The sequence below is a fragment of the Emys orbicularis genome, chromosome 14, assembly GCF_028017835.1.
Source record: "Emys orbicularis isolate rEmyOrb1 chromosome 14, rEmyOrb1.hap1, whole genome shotgun sequence".
Classification (NCBI taxonomy): domain Eukaryota; kingdom Metazoa; phylum Chordata; order Testudines; family Emydidae; genus Emys; species Emys orbicularis.
This window is the reverse complement of record NC_088696.1, coordinates 43,187,238-43,206,471: the sequence shown is the minus strand read 5'-3', so window position 1 is coordinate 43,206,471 and position 19,234 is coordinate 43,187,238. Positions and strand designations below refer to the sequence as shown.

The 19,234-nt window shown below is 51.6% G+C and overlaps 1 protein-coding gene across 1 annotated transcript in view; it reads left to right on the top strand.

Moving 5' to 3' along the window:
• The window catches only part of HYDIN (HYDIN axonemal central pair apparatus protein), a 383,856-nt gene that overhangs the window by 358,224 nt on the left and 6,398 nt on the right, over nt 1-19,234 (top strand). The window contains 6 exon segments of the mRNA XM_065416810.1: nt 16-214; nt 384-542; nt 3,966-4,246; nt 4,718-4,937; nt 5,606-5,818; nt 14,642-14,805. Of these exon segments, the coding sequence (XP_065272882.1) occupies nt 16-214; nt 384-542; nt 3,966-4,246; nt 4,718-4,937; nt 5,606-5,818; nt 14,642-14,805 (1,236 nt within the window).

Sequence of the window (19,234 nt, the reverse complement as noted above, 5' to 3'; positions counted from 1 at the left end):
TCTGGCCTTCCACAGCTTAGACTGCTTGTACACCAACACTGCCCACTTTGAGGTGAGCTTCCAGGCTGAAGTGCTGAGTCCAGGAGGGAAGATGGAGGTGCCAATCACTTTCTATCCCCGAGAGGCCGTTTCCTACCACGATATCATCCCCTTTGAAATCAATGGGCTCTCCCAACAGACCATTGAGGTCCTGGGGAAGGGCACGGAGATGAAGGTGAGATCAGACCACTGTTCTCTAGCTCCATATATCACACAGTCAGAGTGAATTTCTTTCTCCTTTCCTCAGTCATCCACCCTTTGCCATTCTCCTTCCCCTTTTCCCCCGTTCCCTCGTTACTGATGCTCGCGCCTTCCCCATCCTGTTGTTCTTCTCCTGCCCACAGATTGACATCTTGGAACCGCCCAGCAAAGTGGTGAGATTGGGCGCGCTGTCTGTTGGACAAACTATGAAGAAGACTGTCACAATAGTGAACAATAGTGTTGCCCTTCTCACTTTTAACCTAACTTTCATGTTCACTGTTCCGGAGCTACTGGAATCTAAGGTAAGGCCTGTTCTTCAACTGGAGTGCTCTTTATCTTGCCACGTATTTGTTATTTGTACTGCCAGCGTAGCGAGGAGCCCAGTCATGGCTAGGCGCTGTAGGTTGTCTGACCTAGTGGGTAGCTATTAGAGTTTACAGGCAAGATGACATGGTCTGGCAGAGCTCAGCTGCCGAGAGACTGGCCACAGCATTACAGGTAGTTGGGGAGTGAGTCTCCCACTGTATGCGGCAGACACGCTCACCCTTAGGAAGACCTGCAGAACTTGCAATTGTTTTATTGCAATATCACAAACACTACAATGTAGCAAAGTAGACCGAGAATATAATCCCCAGAACTTGCATTCTCACACCATGAGAATGCAAGTCTCATGGTCTTTGCACACAGCCCTTGAGTAGGTAAGATGACCCACGAGAGGTCCTTGCCCTGGCAGGGTCCAGGAGTGCCTGGACAGAGTGCCACCTTGAATCATAGATGATGCTAACGCCTAACTCGTATTCAGTAGGGTTCTCGGCCCCTTTTCCTTATCCGTTTCCTCACCCTACTGATGTTTGGGTACCCTTCTTCCATAGGTTACTAGGCCTTTTACTTCAAGCTTATTAGCAAATACATCCATCAGTCACTGTGGCATTCTCGTGACTGGACATCTGCTGTATATATCTAAAGCTGGTTATAAACGCACCTTGTGATTACCTGTCAGCAGTTCAGCAACACTTGCTTATAACAGCACTCTGTCTTGTGATGACCTGTGATATAGGGTCACATACTGGTTAGTTGCTTACATAGACGATTCATGTCTCCCCATACCGGAGGGGGACAATCTAAAGGGGAGGACACGTGACTGCCCCACATGTCTCCTCTGCCCAGAGACCTCCCCCGTGCCTAGCACAGGGCCACTGTGCTCTTCTCACCCCACGTTACCTGCCCAAGGGGGGGCTCTGTCCTTCTTCCGCTGCACTTGCCCCCAGCATGTTCGGCTGCTCTCCCGGACAGCTGGGCCGGGCAGGGAGCAGGAGGGAGCCGCTTCTCACATGGCTGAAGCTGGCCGCTCCCGGTCGCCGCTCTGTGCAGCGCAGCAGCTGCCTGAGAGAGCCTGGCTGGGGAGGCTGAGGCCTGCTCCCTGCCTGGGCTCAGCTGCCAGTGATGGGCCAAGCATGCCGGGGAAGGGGGCTCTGGCTCGCTCAGCCCCTGTCCCCAGCAGCTTGGCCTGGGTTGGGGGCAGCCCGCCGTTGCCACCTCTCCAGCCAGGCTCTCTCAGGCAGCTGCTGCACTGCACAGAGCAGGGACCCAGCAGCTGGCGTGAGAAATGTCTGGGCCTGCAGGGACAGGTGCCGAATGTGCCGGGGGGCAGGTGCAGCGTGAGAAGGACAGCGCCCCTCTCCCTCCCCCCACCCAGCAGACCAGTCTGGGGGGCACGTTACTCTGCACACACCCCCACGCATCATCTTTGGTTGCTAATGTTGAGTCTTTAGGCCTTAGTTACTTTGGCTAAGCTATTATATTACAGGCTTGAGGCCTGTAGGCTTTTGCGTGACTGCTTTGAGCCATACCTAGATCTTATTTATCATGTACCCATGTAGCTATAGTACCATAGCTGGCTACATGTACAATCACTAAAAGGCTGGTCCCTGCCCAAAAGATCTTGGATTCCTTTGTGCTGGTTAATTGAACATATAGACTCCAAGGTTAGGTTACAGGCTTCCTGGACATGCAAGACAATGACTTTGAGATCTACAGTAGTAACTAGTCCATCTGCTGTGAGGGTAACTAGTTTCCCATCCTGAGAGCTCCTTCTGTGCTAGCTTAGCGTATGAATTCATACAGTAATCACCCATGGACTCATAGTAAAATGGCATCAATCCAAAGCCTTTGACCTAAGGACTTTGGATTTTCCATCACTCTGAGAGCAATGAATCACAGATGCTAAAGGGTTAAAGCAGAATATGTTCAAACAGTCCATGAAGATTGTGACCCACCCTTAGCTTCTCAGGGTTTCCACTTCCCTGTTCTGAATTATATGTTTCAGTGTTTGCCAGCAGGAAAGGGACAGAAGGGCTCTGGGGATTAATAGGGTCTGGTGCCTTGCACCTCTACAGTGCACGTTCAAATCCAGCTCTGGCTAGAACTGACCAGAAATCTCTGCTGGCCGGAGGCTATTTTGTGACATATGTGAAATGACTCAGTCCAGTTTCCTGTGAACAAGTGTTAATAGCATAAGAAAACACACCCCTGCAATTGGCTCTAATTGTTTCCTTTATTGCCAGTCTTAGCAAATCAGCTAAGGTATGAATTAGCCCTGGAGACTGAATTACCCTGTGACCCCCTAAAGTTGATTTCTCCAGGTCAAGAATGAGGCACATTAATACATCCCAGCTACCAATCCCAATCTGGACAAATACCTCATAATCCACCTCCCGGCTACTAATTCCCTCCCCAGCCACTAACCATCTCTGACCTGCAGATTTGCCTCCTTCCTCCCCTTTTCCAGACTAGAGCTCCAAACCATTTCCCAGCTGTCAGAATCCTTCCTGAAAACTCCAGGCACATTTCCCCACTAGAATTGCTGCCAGCCCCTGAGCACCCCGATTCCAGGTGTGATTCTCTGGGAAAAGAGACAGCATTCTAAGGAGCAATAAATAAATGACTATTCAGTATGATACAGTCCCCAGGCCAGACCCTCCTGGAAGCTGTGACCAGAACTCCAGGATGGGGAGAGCAGTGGGACTTGAATATACAAAGAGAATGGACTAAAACATATTGAAGAGGACGGATAACAGCTTCTCTCAAGCATTAAGGGTTAGAGGGGTTCTGCCTAGGGTAGAGGTGGGCTTGGGCAAAGGCTCCATATACAAACTCCCACCACTGAACCTGGAGGAGATGCAGATCTGGATTTGAATTTTGAGTTTCAGTCCCAGCTATGGGTTAGATTTGTTTATGGAGTTAGGTAACAACCACATGGGACATGAACAGTGAACACTGACAAATAGAAGAGGAAGTTTGTTCCAATGGTCCAGTTCTGCCATTGACTCATTGCTGAATCTTGTGTGACTTTGGACAAGTCACTTAACCTCTCTTTGTGACTCAGTATCTCCTTCTGTAAACTAAAGCTAACTCACCTGCCAGGGGTCTGTGAAGCATTTCGAGATCCTTGGCTGGAAGATGCTATGGAAGAGCAAGTATTTTCCCTCCTTCCCACCCATCCACCAAACAGGTCCATTCTTGGCATAGATGTAACGGCAGCTGAGGAGAGGCCCTGTAGGGACATACTACTCCAGGGAGCGATTGGGATTGGGCTAATAATGATGGGAGCAGCACAGGAATGAAACTAAGCAGCTCTGGGAAAGCTCTCCTGCTCCTCTCAATAGCTCTTGAGGGCTCTGTGTTCCCAGTGGTCAAACATCACATTTGGCCATCTGTCTGGGCAGGTTCTCAGCTTGTCTCCATCCAGCGACATAACTCTGAAGCCCAAAGGGGGCACCTGCAGCGTAGAGGTGACTTTCTCCCCAAAGTGCCGCATCCCGCTGTTCGCAGAGGAGGTGATGCTCGAGTGCATGGGGCTGCTGCGCTCCTTCTTCGTGGTGCGGGGCTGCTGCCAGGGCATTGAAGTGAGCTTGGACCAGGATCATATCCCCTTTGGAGCAGTGGTGCAGCGGAGCCAGGCTTCCCGGCGCGTCCTCATGCAGAACACAGGAGACATAGGAGTCAGGTGATGTAGCGTCCTCGCACAAGGCCTATTCCACTGAGGGTTTGTGGTGAGCCTGAGCCCCAGGAGATCTTTACTTGAGCTGTGCTGTCCCCAGAACCCAGAGATAGCAGAACAGTATGTAGCATGCCTTCAGAGTGGTGGAACATGGCCTCCCTACAGGCCCGGTTCTGTAGCCCCCAATGTTGTTGAGATACTCACGCAAGCCAAATCATTCCATTTAACTCGGTGCCAGTGCTCGCTGCCGCGTGAGTAAGGGCAGCAGACTCGGGACCTACATGTCTGTGAAGGCCCATAGCCACCTTTCATGCTATTGCAGCTGTGCCCAAGGGCTGTATCTATAGCTGCCTGACAGCACAGAAAGTCATAGAGATGCTTAGAGAACCCTGCTCCCATCTTTCCCAGCCCGGCTGGGAAGCACTGTGAGCCCAGCTTTAAATCTCTCCTTTTCTTCCTTGTGCTTTTCTTGGAAAGATTTAAATGGGACATCAAGAGTTTTGAGCCAGATTTCTCCATCAGCCCGGTGGAGGGCTACATCTCCCCAGGAATGGAAGTCCCCTTTGAAGTGACCTTTCATCCCTGTGAGCTGAACCCGGATATCCACTATGACAACCTGCAGTGCTGCATCCAGGGCAGCGAAGCGCTCCAGCTCACTCTGACTGGCTACTGCGTGGTGGTGCCTATGACAAAAGAGGTAACCTTAGCCGAGAGGGACCCGCCGTGCCATTCCCAAGCCCAGCCTAGAAGCTGGCTTGGTTCCCAACCCAGCAGTGTAGCTGTGGATGCCCAGCCTATCCCCCCAGTGTCCAAATGGGAACAGCAATAGCACCGGTGGAAACTGCTGCAGGACAGAGCTTTAATTCTAGGACTAGGTCCAAGTGAGGCTCTTAAACTTCTGTGATGACATGGACACTCCTGCCCAGCTCTGTAGCTCCAGTGTAGGCCTGACAGCACCTTGTGAAGGGAGAGCCATGAATGGGAACTCTGGCACCGGCCTCTTGAGTTCCAAAAGCAGAACTCAGACCAAACCAAGCAGCCAGTCCACAAAGAGGACTGTAATTGATGTTTGCCCATTCTGCAGCACTTACAATGAGTAGCCCCCCTGCCTTCGGTAGGCCTGCTTGTGTTAATAAGGACTGCAGAATTGGGCCCTCCGTGAAAATCTGCAAAATGCTCTTATAAGGGAGTGCTCTGTTTCTGTGTTTATACATGCCTGCCTCCCTGTCTGTCTTCCACCCCTCTCCCTTTCGTGTCTTTGCATATGGGTGAGGAGTACCTGCACCCCCACACACCACAATGCCATCGGTGAATGGAATGGATTCCCTACAGGGGATGAGGTCTCTCTGTGTTCCTCTGTTGCAGGTGATGAATTTCACGTGTCAGGTGCGTGGAAAACACACCCAGACTATCATGCTGTCCAACCGGAGCAACCAGTCATGGAACCTGCAGCCCATCATTGAGGGGGAACAATGGAAAGGGCCTGAATTCATCAGGGTAGAGGCCCATCAGCAAAACAAGCCCTACGAGATCACTTACAGACCCCTCACCATGAACGTGGAGAACAAGAAGCATCAGGTACGTGAGCTGTGGAGGTGTGAGAGAACTTGCAGCCATTTATTTTATTGCACCAGACCTTTGTAACCACTGCTAGAGACCTGATGATAACACAGAGCACTAATTCTGGGCGAGTAACCGGTGTATACAATTAGCAACTACAAGCTTTAAAACAAAGATTTTCAGAGGATTTGAGTGTTGAAATAAGCCCCATCCTTCCGGGTGATGTCATAAGAACATAAGAATGGCCATACTGGGTCAGACCAATGGTCCCTCTACCCCAGTAGTCATATCTGACAGTGGACAATGCCAGATGCTTCAGAGGGAATGCCAGACCAGGCAGTCATAGAGTGATCCATCCCCATCACCCATTCCCAGCTTCTGGCTAACAGAGGCTAGGGACACTTCAGAGCATGGTTTTGCATCCCTGCCCATCCTGGCTAATAGCCGTTGATGGACCCATCCTCTATGAACTTATCTAGTTCTTTTCTGAACCCTGGTATAGTCTTGGCCTTCACAACATCATGTCATGGTATCCCTTGCACTGAGACCCCTCCCTCTGGGAGAAGGGACACCAGTTATTAGGGAGAGACAGGTAATAGTAATGAAGAAATCAATTATTATAAATATAGATCGCTGGGTTTGTGATGACTGGGAGAACCGCATGCTGAATTGCCTGCTGGGTGCAAAGGTTGCGGACCGCTCAATACACCTAGATACACTTACTTGCAGTGCTGGGGCAGATCCAGTGATCATGGTACATGTAGGTACTAATGACACAGGGAAAAGTAGGAGAGAGGTCCTGGAGGCAAAATTTAGATTAAAGTCCAGGACCTCCACAATAGCGTTCTCTGAAATGCTCACAGAGCTGAGAAGACGGGCAGAACTACAGGGTCTCAATGCATGGATTAGACAATGGCGTTCGGAGGAGGGACTTAGATTTATTAGGAACTGGGGATCCTTTGGGGGAAGGGGGAGCCTATACAGGAAGGATGGGCTCCACCTAAACCAAAACCGAGCCGAATTGCTGGCACGTAACATTAACATTAATCATGGTCGTGGAGCAATTTTTCAACTAAGGGCTGGGGCAAAGCCGACAGGTGCGGAGCAGCACATGGTTCTGACTTCCATAAGGGAGGATTTATTAACGGGGATTCTCCTCGTCAAGAGGAGAAGACAGAAGTTGATAAAGTACAGGTAGGAACTGAAGAGAAACAGTCAACCAAAAAAGTTCAGTTCCATCCCAGGAAGGCAGACAACTACATACAGTATTGACCAATGTTACACGTGCTTGTGTGCAAATGCTAGAAGTCTAAATACCAAGATGGGTGAACATGAGTGCCTGGTACTAAATGAGCATATTGATATACTAGGCATCACAGAAACTTGGTGGAATTATGTTAATCAATGGGACACAGTGATACCAGGGTACAAAATATATCAGAAGGACAGAGCGGGTTGTGCAGGTGGGGGATGGCACTATATGTGAAAGTGAGCACAGGGTCAAATACAGTAAAAATCTGAATCAGTACCATCAAATCTCTGATAGAAATTCCATGCTTTAATAAGAATATAGCAGTAGGAATGTACCAACCACCTGACCAGGATAGTGATGGTGACTGTGAAATGCTCAGGGAGATTAGAGAGACTACAAAAACAGAAAACCCAATAATAATGGGGGATTTCAACTATCCCCCTATTGACTGGGAACATGACACCGCAGGATAGGATGCAGAGATAAAATTTCGAGACACCATTAATAACTGCTTCTTGGAGTGGCTAGTCCTGGAACACACAAGGGGAGAGGCAAGTCTTGATTTAGTCATAAGTGGAGAACAGGATTTGGTTCAGTGGGTGAATATAGCTGAACCGCTCATTAATAGTGACCATAATGTAATTCAATTTAACATCCTTTTAGGAGGAAAAATACCAAAGAAACACCCCCAGTAGCATTTACCTTCAGAAAGGGGAACTACACCCAAATGAGGAAGCTAGTTACATGGAAATTAAAAGGAGCAGTCACAAGCGTACAAAAATACCTGCAAGCTGCATAGAAACGTTTTAAAACCACCGTAATAGAGGCTCAAAGTAAACCTATTCCTCACATTAAAAAAAAACCAGCAAGAGGATCAAAAAAATGCCACCATGGCTGAACGACCGAGTAGAAGAAGTGGTTAGATACTAAAAGGCGTCCTTTAAAAATTGGAAGTCAAATCCTACTGAGGAAAATAGAAAGGAGCATCAGCTCTGGCAAGTCAAGTGTAAAAGTACAATTAGGGAGGCCAAAAAACAATATGAAGAGCAACTAGCAAAACACACACAAACTAAAAGCAACATTTTTTTTTTAAAGTACATCAGAAGCAGGAAGTCTGCCAAACAATCAGTGGGGCCACGGGATGATTGAGGTGCTAACGGTGCACTCAAGGAAGACCAGGCCACTGCAGAGAAGCTAAATGAATTCTTTGCATTGGTGTTCACTGCTGAGGATATGGGGGAGATCCCCACACCTGAGGGATTCTTTTTAGTTGACAAATCTAAGGAACTGTCCAAGGTTGAGGGATCAATAGAGGAGGCTTTGGAACAAATTGATAAATTAAACAGTAATAAGTCACTGGGACCAGTTCTGAAGGAACTCAAATATGAAATTGCAGAACTCCTAACTGTGGTATGTAACCTATTGCTTAAATCAGCCTCTGTACCAGATGACTGGAATGTAAAGCCAATTTTTTTAAAAGGCTCCAGAGGCGATCCTGGCAATTGCCGGTAAGCCTAATTTCAGTACCAGACAGATTGGTTGAAACTAGAGTAAAGAAGAGAATTATCAGACACAGTTGTGACCAGGGACCCGAGGGGCCACCCTGAGGATATTCAATTAGGGCAAACTGCAAAGAATGGGGCAGACAATTCCCAATACTTAGATCCACCAAGTTAGCCACAAAAGAGGTTCTATAATATCTTACTGGTTACACAGACATCAAAACACAATTCCCTTAAAAGCAACCCAGCCTTTGGGCTCCCTCCCAGACAGCCCAGTCGAATATGAAAGTTCTACCAATCCCAAAAGATCAGATACATTACCTCCCAGGTTAATGACTATTTCAGATCTTACCCAAATACACGCTTATAGCAAATACACGCTTATTAACTAAACTAAAATTTATTGAAAAAGAAAAGAGAGTGAGTATTGGTTAAAAGATCAGTATCCATACAGACATGAGTACCGTTCTGAGATCAGTATCCATACAGACATGAGTACCGTTCTGAGATCAGTATCCGTACAGACATGAGTACCGTTCTGAGATCAGTATCCGTACAGACATGAGTACCGTTCTGAGATCAGTATCCATACAGACATGAGTACCGTTCTGAGATCAGTATCCATACAGACATGAGTACCGTTCTGAGATCAGTATCCATACAGACATGAGTACCGTTCTGAGATCAGTTTCCATACAGACATGAGTACCGTTCTGAGATCAGTATCCGTACAGACATGAGTACCGTTCTGAGATCAGTATCCATACAGACATGAGTACCGTTCTGAGATCAGTATCCGTACAGACATGAGTACCGTTCTGAGATCAGTATCCGTACAGACATGAGTACCGTTCTGAGATCAGTATCCGTACAGACATGAGTACCGTTCTGAGATCAGTATCCATACAGACATGAGTACCGTTCTGAGATCAGTATCCATACAGACATGAGTACCGTTCTGAGATCAGTATCCGTACAGACATGAGTACCGTTCTGAGATCAGTTTCCATACAGACATGAGTACCGTTCTGAGATCAGTATCCATACAGACATGAGTACCGTTCTGAGATCAGTATCCGTACAGACATGAGTACCGTTCTGAGATCAGTATCCGTACAGACATGAGTACCGTTCTGAGATCAGTATCCATACAGACATGAGTACCGTTCTGAGATCAGTTTCCATACAGACATGAGTACCGTTCTGAGATCAGTATCCGTACAGACATGAGTACCGTTCTGAGATCAGTATCCATACAGACATGAGTACCGTTCTGAGATCAGTATCCATACAGACATGAGTACCGTTCTGAGATCAGTATCCATACAGACATGAGTACCGTTCTGAGATCAGTTTCCATACAGACATGAGTACCGTTCTGAGATCAGTTTCCATACAGACATGAGTACCGTTCTGAGATCAGTATCCGTACAGACATGAGTACCGTTCTGAGATCAGTATCCATACAGACATGAGTACCGTTCTGAGATCAGTATCCGTACAGACATGAGTACCGTTCTGAGATCAGTATCCGTACAGACATGAGTACCGTTCTGAGATCAGTATCCGTACAGACATGAGTACCGTTCTGAGATCAGTATCCGTACAGACATGAGTACCGTTCTGAGATCAGTATCCGTACAGACATGAGTACCGTTCTGAGATCAGTATCCGTACAGACATGAGTACCGTTCTGAGATCAGTATCCGTACAGACATGAGTACCGTTCTGAGATCAGTATCCGTACAGACATGAGTACCGTTCTGAGATCAGTATCCGTACAGACATGAGTACCGTTCTGAGATCAGTATCCATACAGACATGAGTACCGTTCTGAGATCAGTATCCATACAGACATGAGTACCGTTCTGAGATCAGTATCCATACAGACATGAGTACCGTTCTGAGATCAGTATCCGTACAGACATGAGTACCGTTCTGAGATCAGTATCCGTACAGACATGAGTACCGTTCTGAGATCAGTATCCATACAGACATGAGTACCGTTCTGAGATCAGTATCCGTACAGACATGAGTACCGTTCTGAGATCAGTATCCGTACAGACATGAGTACCGTTCTGAGATCAGTATCCATACAGACATGAGTACCGTTCTGAGATCAGTATCCATACAGACATGAGTACCGTTCTGAGATCAGTATCCGTACAGACATGAGTACCGTTCTGAGATCAGTATCCGTACAGACATGAGTACCGTTCTGAGATCAGTATCCATACAGACATGAGTACCGTTCTGAGATCAGTATCCGTACAGACATGAGTACCGTTCTGAGATCAGTATCCGTACAGACATGAGTACCGTTCTGAGATCAGTATCCATACAGACATGAGTACCGTTCTGAGATCAGTATCCGTACAGACATGAGTACCGTTCTGAGATCAGTATCCGTACAGACATGAGTACCGTTCTGAGATCAGTATCCATACAGACATGAGCACCGTTCTGAGATCAGTATCCATACAGACATGAGCACCGTTCTGAGATCAGTATCCATACAGACATGAGCACCGTTCTGAGATCAGTATCCATACAGACATGAGCACCGTTCTGAGATCAGTATCCATACAGACATGAGCACCGTTCTGAGATCAGTATCCATACAGACATGAGTACCGTTCTGAGATCAGTATCCATACAGACATGAGTACCGTTCTGAGATCAGTATCCATACAGACATGAGTACCGTTCTGAGATCAGTATCCGTACAGACATGAGTACCGTTCTGAGATCAGTATCCGTACAGACATGAGTACCGTTCTGAGATCAGTATCCGTACAGACATGAGTACCGTTCTGAGATCAGTATCCATACAGACATGAGCACCGTTCTGAGATCAGTATCCATACAGACATGAGTACCGTTCTGAGATCAGTATCCATACAGACATGAGTACCGTTCTGAGATCAGTATCCATACAGACATGAGTACCGTTCTGAGATCAGTATCCATACAGACATGAGTACCGTTCTGAGATCAGTATCCATACAGACATGAGTACCGTTCTGAGATCAGTATCCGTACAGACATGAGCACCGTTCTGAGATCAGTTTCATAGCAGAGATGGGGAGCTTTGGAGTTGCATAGAGTTCTTAGAATTAGTCCATAGGTTCAGGCCAATGTTCCATACACAGGGTGATCCAGATGGGACTGGAGACCTCAGTCTTAGGACTCAACCTTCCCCCGCATGAAGCATCCAGCAGGTCTGAGAGAAAAGGATCAGGTCCCAAGCGTTTTTGTACAGGTTTCTGGTAGGCTGCGATAGCATCTTTACAGCAGGGGTTCCTTGGGTGAAAAGTAGCAGCTCTGAAGTAGAACTAACTCTCTTCTCTGCACACCCAAGGAATTAGTTGCATTCATCAGCATACGGTAATTCTCCATTAAGCCGTTTATAGACAATTTACCCCAAACTTTAAGGTGAAATATAGATAATGGTGTTCTCACTCCCACATTTCATCTAAATGTTAATATTCCCTTTTGATCTCTGAATCAATAGAATATCAGGCTTGGAAGGAGGTCATCTAGTCCAACCCCCTGCTCAAAGCAGGACCAATCCCCAGACAAATTTTTACCCCAGTTCCCCAAATGCCCCCCCGATTGAACTCACAACCCTGGGTTTAGTAGGCCAATACTCAAACCACTGAGCTATCCCTCCCTGCTAGCTATAGTGACAGCAGGAATTGTCTGTTTACATGGCTAACATCTAGCAAGCTATAAGTAAACACATACAATTAGTATTACCTCTAATTCTCTAACAATACAGGTTTGCATTTCAGAGCGCTAGTCCGTTTAGCATGGCTATACTAACTATTTCTTGGAATTGCCCTAATTACCATTTACATACTTTTCTAACATGTCTATAAAGGTTGAATTTGGGTCATTTACCCTGCTGGTTGCTTACTGGCCCAGCGTCCCAACAGTATATTGGGAAGAGTCAACCTGGCTTTGGTGAAGGGAAATCATGCCTCACCAATCTATTAGAATTCTTTGAGGGTGTCAACAAGCATGTGGACAATGGCGATCCACTGGATAGAGTGTACTTCGACTTTCAGAAAGCCTTTGGCAAGGTCCTCACCAAAGGCTCATAAGCAACATAGGCTGTCATGGGATAAGAGAGAAGGTCCTCTCATGGATCGCTAACTGGCTCAAAGATAGGAAACAAAAGGTAGGAATAAATGTCAGTTTTCACAGTGGAGACAGGTAAATAGCAGGGTACCCCTGGGGTTTTTAAATAGCAGTATCTGTACTGGGACCAGTGCTGGTCAACTTATGAATAGGGGTAAACAGTGAAGTGTCAAAGTTTGCAGACAATACAAAATTACTCAAGATGGACTGGTAAAGTCCAAAGCTAACTGTGAAGAGTTACAAAGGGAACTTGCGAAACTGGGTGACTGGGCAAGAAAATGGCAGATGAAATTCAGTGTTGATCAATGCAAAGTAATGCACATTGGAAAACATAATCCCAACTCTACATATAAACTGATAGGGTCTAACTTAGCTGTTGTTGAGAGAGAGATCTTGGAGTCATCGTTGATAGTTCTCTGAAAACATTTGCTCAATATGCAGTGGCTGTTAAAGAAGCTAACAGAATATTAGGAACCATTAAGAAAGGGCTAGATCATCAGAACATATCATAATGCCACTACTGCATGCGGTTCTGGTGGCCTTGTCTCAAAAAAGATTTACTAGAATTGGAAAAAGTACAGAGAAGGGCAACAAAAATGATTAGGGGTATGGATCAGCTGCCATGTGAGGAGAGATGGAAAAAGCCTGGGACTGTTCAGCTTGGAAAAGAGAAGCCGGAGGAGGGATACGATTGAGGTCTATAAAATCATGACTGGACTTAGCTGCTAGTCCATGCTGCCCAGACATCTCTTCTGTTGTTCTCAGAGCTAGCTAGCTAGATCAGAGCTCACTTGGGTATGGCTGCACATGCCGCAGTCACCCCTCACCGTGTAGACAGATTGTGAGCTACTGATCCAGGACTGCACCAGGTGTGCTTTCACAGAGAGCTGCTGTTGCTGCCTGAATTAAGCACTGTGCCCCACTGGGGGGGGAGGGATAGCTCAGTGGTTTGAGCATTGGCCTGCTAAACCCACTGAGTTGTGAGTTCAGTCCTTAAGGGGGCCACTTAGGGATCTGGGGCTAAAACCAGTACTTGGTCCTGCTAGTGAAGGCAGGGGGCTGGACTCCATGACCTTTCAAGGTCTCTTCCAGTTCTAGGAGATGGGATATCTCCATTAATCTAATCTAATCTAAGAGGCCTCTCCGAGATGTCCCACACACTTGGAGGTCACAGCTGCTGCCCCAAGCAGGTTTGCTGGGGAATCTTTCTGCTGGCCTGAGGATGCCAATCTGCAGACTACTAGCAGCAACCTGGGAGGTGAAGGGAAGGGCGGGTGTGCAGGGGAAGCAGGCTATGAATCAGGAGTGAGGACAGAGGGAGGCTGCACACTCTCACCTGGGGAATCTGCAGGAGAGAGGCTTGTATGGGAGCTGGAGCATCATGGCAGGGATAACGAGGGCCATGGGAGAAAGCTCACCATCCCCCAGCTTTATTAGCAATGGTGACTGCCAAGACTACTGCTAAGGCAACAGCTGGAGACTTTGGGGGGCAGACCCTGGGATGCAGATCTGCACAGAGTACAGCTCCTTTTGCACTCCCCTGCTGCTGCTGCTGCATCTCTGGGCATGGCCAGTCCCTCTGCCAGCTGTGTACAGCCCCAAAGTGACCGTACCGCACTAAGAATCAGCATTGTGCACTGACCGCCTGACCCCGCCTGCTTTTCTCCAGCCATGTGGCCACCTCTCCTCTGTCCCACCAGCAGGAGGGGTGAGTGGGAGAGCAGGAGCCCCCTCTTGATTCTTCACAGCTGCAGGATCAGCCTGGCACTGGGGTGCGTCTGTCTAGGCTGGTGGAAATGGCCGGCTTACCCTGGCAGTGCAGCACAGAGCAGTTGTCCTCATACCAGCAGCTCTGGCCCATGTATGTATGCGCTCAGGAGCAGAGAAGCTGAATAGGGGCCCGTGAAGGCAGGGGAACCTACCAACCTTTTGCATTGTCTCTAGGGCTCCATCTTCTTTCCGCTACCCGATGGGACAGGTTTGCTGTACCTCCTGCAGGGGACTGCAGAGCCCCCTAAGTCTTCAGGGACCATTGTCCGAGAGGTGCCATGCAAAACTACCTACACCGAATTGCTCCCCATCGCGAACTGGCTGAACAAGCCACAAAGGTAAACTGGGAAGGGCCGAGCTGTTCACAGCTAGCAGCACGAGAGGGGCTTTCCAGGCTAGCTGCATCACTGGTGTTACCCTAACAACTCCCAGCCACCAGCCTGTGTGTGCTGTGACTCGGGTTCCCAGAAAGCCTCTGGGAGATTGTCTAGGCCACAAGTTTGCAGGCACTGAGACTGGCCTTTCATAGAATATCAGGGTTGGAAGGGACCTCAGGAGGTCACCTAGTCCAACCCCCTGCTCAGAGCAGGACCAATCCCCAGACAGATTTTTGCCCCAGATCCCTAAATGGGCCCCTCAAGGATTGAACTCTCAACCCTGGGTTTAGTAGGCCAATGCTCAAACCACTGAGCTATCCCTCCCCCCCCCATCTCAGGAAACATGGATCTGGCTGACAGTCAGCTCTGCTTTGGGAGGGTTTATGCCAATAAACTCCATTTCCCTCCCCATAGTAGCTCGGGGGAAATTTGCCCAACAGTTTGGCAGGGCAAGAGCTTTCTAGAAACAATACATGATTAGGCCTTCAGCAAGCTTGTCACGGGGACGTCACCCATCCCCGCCATCTGTAATAACCCCCTGCCTAGTCACTCCCTCTGATCCATCACATACCACCCCAAGGGCTGATCAGACTGCGGCCTAGGAGCCCTGTGCTCCAGGGACTGCCCGGCTAGATCAGAGCCAGCATCCATTGCCCTGGCTCATAGGCGCCAACTTCCCATCTGCCCCGTGGGTGCTCGACCCCCAGCCACTCCTGGCCCTGCCCCAACTCCACCCCCTTCCCCCAAGTACCCGCCCCTGTTCCGCCTTTTTACTGCCTCCTCCCCAGAGCGCGCCGTGTCCCCACTCCTTCCCCTCCCTTCCGGAAAGTCCTAAGCGCTGCCAAACAGCTGTTAGGCGGCAGGCGGGAAGCGCTGGGAGGGGGAGGGGCAGGGATGCAGTGTGCTCGGGGGAGGAGGAGGGGGTGGGGGCGGGGGGGAGCTTGGCTGCCGGTGGGTGCAGAGCACCCGCTAATTTTTCCCCATGGGTGCTCCAGCCCCACAGCACCCACAGAGGGGGCGCCTATGCCCCAGCTTATGCACTTTCCCCTTGGGGTTCAGGAGATCCCACAGACCCTTGCCTGTTAAATAACAATGGACTCTACAGGTCAAGATGACAAGGCCCCATCTGTGTTTCTTATGGATCAGTGAAATGAACCGACGGGATTTGGTCCATCCTCATGCGAATTCAGACGGGTCACATGCTGGGCCGTCCTGTGGGGTGGGCCGTATGGGCCCCCGCCCGAGGGGGCACCGTGCGCAGGGTTGGATTCCCACCTGACCTGCTGCCGAGAGCCAGCTGGGCTGGCGGGGGCGGCAGGCGGGCGAGCAGCAGTGGGGGGGGGGGCACTTGGAGGAACAGCCTAGGAGCCAGGTGCCCCTCCCCTCCCCCGCTACACGTGCTCAGCCACTGCTGTTCCTGCCCCCCCCCCCCCACACACACACCCTGTCCCTGGAGGGCCCTTGGCCACTCTGCACTGGAAGCGTCTCCTGTCTGCTCTGCGGGGGGTGATGGCAGGGTGTCCCCCTCCCCCCACCCGTGTGTCTGATTTCCCTAAGCTGGGGGGCCGGGGGGGGGGGGGGGAGATCTCTGTGTGCTGCTGCCTCGGGCGGCTGCTTGTGTCTGAACGAGCCTAGTTCAGGCTCCTGACCCAGAGTGATTTCTTAAAGAGACAGCGCAGTCACTCACTCAGGCACACACACACTGCCCTCAGCACAACGCACACTGTCACATACTGCCCTCAGCACAACGCACACTGTCACACACTGCCCTCAGCACAACGCACACTGTCACATACTGCCCTCAACACACTGTCACACACTGCCCTCAACACACACACCAGGGCTCCCTGCATCCAGGTCCCTTTCCCCACCTGGGCTGTGCCGAGGCATCAGGAGCTGCTGCTCTCCTGCCCTCCCCTTACGCAGCCGGCAGGGAAAGTGCCCTGGATGCAGGGAGCCCTGACAGCTCCTTGCTCCCCCCTCCCAGCCCCCCAGGGCTGCGCGGGGTGGAGGCGCAGCAGTGCAGTGGGGGAGCGAGCAGCAGTGCCAGCTGCTTTGTGCATCCAGGTCAGGTTCCCCACGCGGGTGCAGGAGGGGGATGCAGGGGTTGGGGGCACAGGAGGGAGGGGCAGGGGCTGGGGTGAAGGGGCACAATGCAGGGGTTGGGGCGCAGGAGGGGGGCAGGGGTTGGGGCGCAGGAGGGGGGCAGGGGTTGGGGCGCAGGAGGGGGGCAGGGGTTAGGGGCGCAGGAGGGGGCAGGTGTTGGGGTGCAGGAGGAGTGCAGGGGTTAGGGGCACAGGAGGGGGCAGAGGTTGGGTGTGAAGGGGGTGTGAGGATTAGGGGTGCAGGAGGGGGAACAGGCATTAGGGGCAAAGGGGCACAGTGCAGGGGTTAGGGGCTCAGGAGGTTGCAGCTGTTGGGGTGCAGGAGGAGGGCAGGGGTTAGGGACAGGAGGGGGCAGGGGTTGGGGCGCAGGAGGAGGGCAGGGGTTGGGGCGCAGGAGGAGGGCAGGGGTTGGGGCGCAGGAGGAGGGCAGGGGTTGGGAGTGAAGGGGGTGTGAGGATTAGGGGTGCAGGAGGGGGAACAGGCATTAGGGGCAAAGGGGCACAGTGCAGGGGTTAAGGGCTCAGGAGGTTGCAGCTGTTGGGGTGCAGGAGGAGGGCAGGGGTTAGGGACACAGGAGGGGGAAGGTGTTGGGGTGCAGGAGGAGGGCAGGGGTTAGGGGCTCAGGAGGGGGAAGGTGTTGGGGGCGCAGGAGGGGGCAGGGGTTGGGGCGCAGGAGGGGGCAGGGGTTGGGGCGCAGGAGGGGGCAGGGGTTAGGGGCGCAGGAGGGGGCAGAGGTTGGGAGTGAAGGGGGTGTGAGGATTAGGGGTGCAGGAGGGGGAACAGGCATTAGGGGCAAAGGGGCACAGTGCAGGGGTTAGGGGCTCAGGAGGTTGCAGCTGTTGGGGTGCAGGAGGAGGGCAGGGGTTAGGGACACAGGAGGAGGGCAGGGGTTGGGGTGCAGGAGGAGGGCAGGGGTTGGGGTGCAGGAGGAGGGCAGGGGTTAGGGGCTCAGGAGGGGGAAGGTGTTGGGGTGCAGGAGGAGTGCAGGGGTTAGGGGCACAGGAGGGGGCAGAGGTTGGGAGTGAAGGGGGTGTGAGGATTAGGGGTGCAGGAGGGGGAACAGGCATTAGGGGCAAAGGGGCACAGTGCAGGGGTTAGGGGCTCAGGAGGTTGCAGCTGTTGGGGTGCAGGAGGAGGGCAGGGGTTAGGGACACAGGAGGGGGCAGGTGTTGGGGTGCAGGAGGAGTGCAGGGGTTAGGGGCACAGGAGGGGACAGAGGTTGGGAGTGAAGGGGGTGTGAGGATTAGGGGTGCAGGAGGGGGAACAGGCATTAGGGGCAAAGGGGCACAGTGCAGGGGTTAGGGGCTCAGGAGGTTGCAGCTGTTGGGGTGCAGGAGGAGGGCAGGGGTTAGGGACACAGGAGGAGGGCAGGGGTTGGGGTGCAGGAGGAGGGCAGGGGTTGGGGCGCAGGAGGGGGCAGGTGTTGGGGTGCAGGAGGAGTGCAGGGGTTAGGGGCACAGGAGGGGGCAGAGGTTGGGAGTGAAGGGGGTGTGAGGATTAGGGGCGCAGGAGGAGGGCAGGGGTTGGGGCGCAGGAGGGGGGCAGGTGTTAGGGGCGCAGGAGGGGGGCAGGTGTTAGGGGCGCAGGAGGGGGGCAGGTGTTAGGGGCGCAGGAGGGGGGCAGGTGTTGGGGTGCAGGAGGAGTGCAGGAGTTAAGGGCACAGGAGGGGGCAGAGGTTGGGAGTGAAGGGGGTGTGAGGATTAGGGGTGCAGGAGGGGGAACAGGCATTAGGGGCAAAGGGGCACAGTGCAGGGGTTAGGGGCTCAGGAGGTTGCAGCTGTTGGGGTGCAGGAGGAGGGCAGGGGTTAGGGACACAGGAGGAGGGCAGGGGTTGGGGTGCAGGAGGAGGGCAGGGGTTGGGGCGCAGGAGGGGGCAGGTGTTGGGGTGCAGGAGGAGTGCAGGGGTTAGGGGCACAGGAGGGGGCAGAGGTTGGGAGTGAAGGGGGTGTGAGGATTAGGGGTGCAGGAGGGGGAACAAGCATTAGGGGCAAAGGGGCACAGTGCAGGGGTTAGGGGCTCAGGAGGTTGCAGCTGTTGGGGTGCAGGAGGAGGGCAGGGGTTGGGGCGCAGGAGGGGGCAGGGGTTGGGGCGCAGGAGGGGGCAGGGGTTGGGGCGCAGGAGGAGTGCAGGGGTTAGGGGCACAGGAGGGGGCAGAGGTTGGGAGTGAAGGGGGTGTGAGGATTAGGGGTGCAGGAGGGGGAACAGGCATTAGGGGCAAAGGGGCACAGTGCAGGGGTTAGGGGCTCAGGAGGTTGCAGCTGTTGGGGCGCAGGAGGAGGGGCAG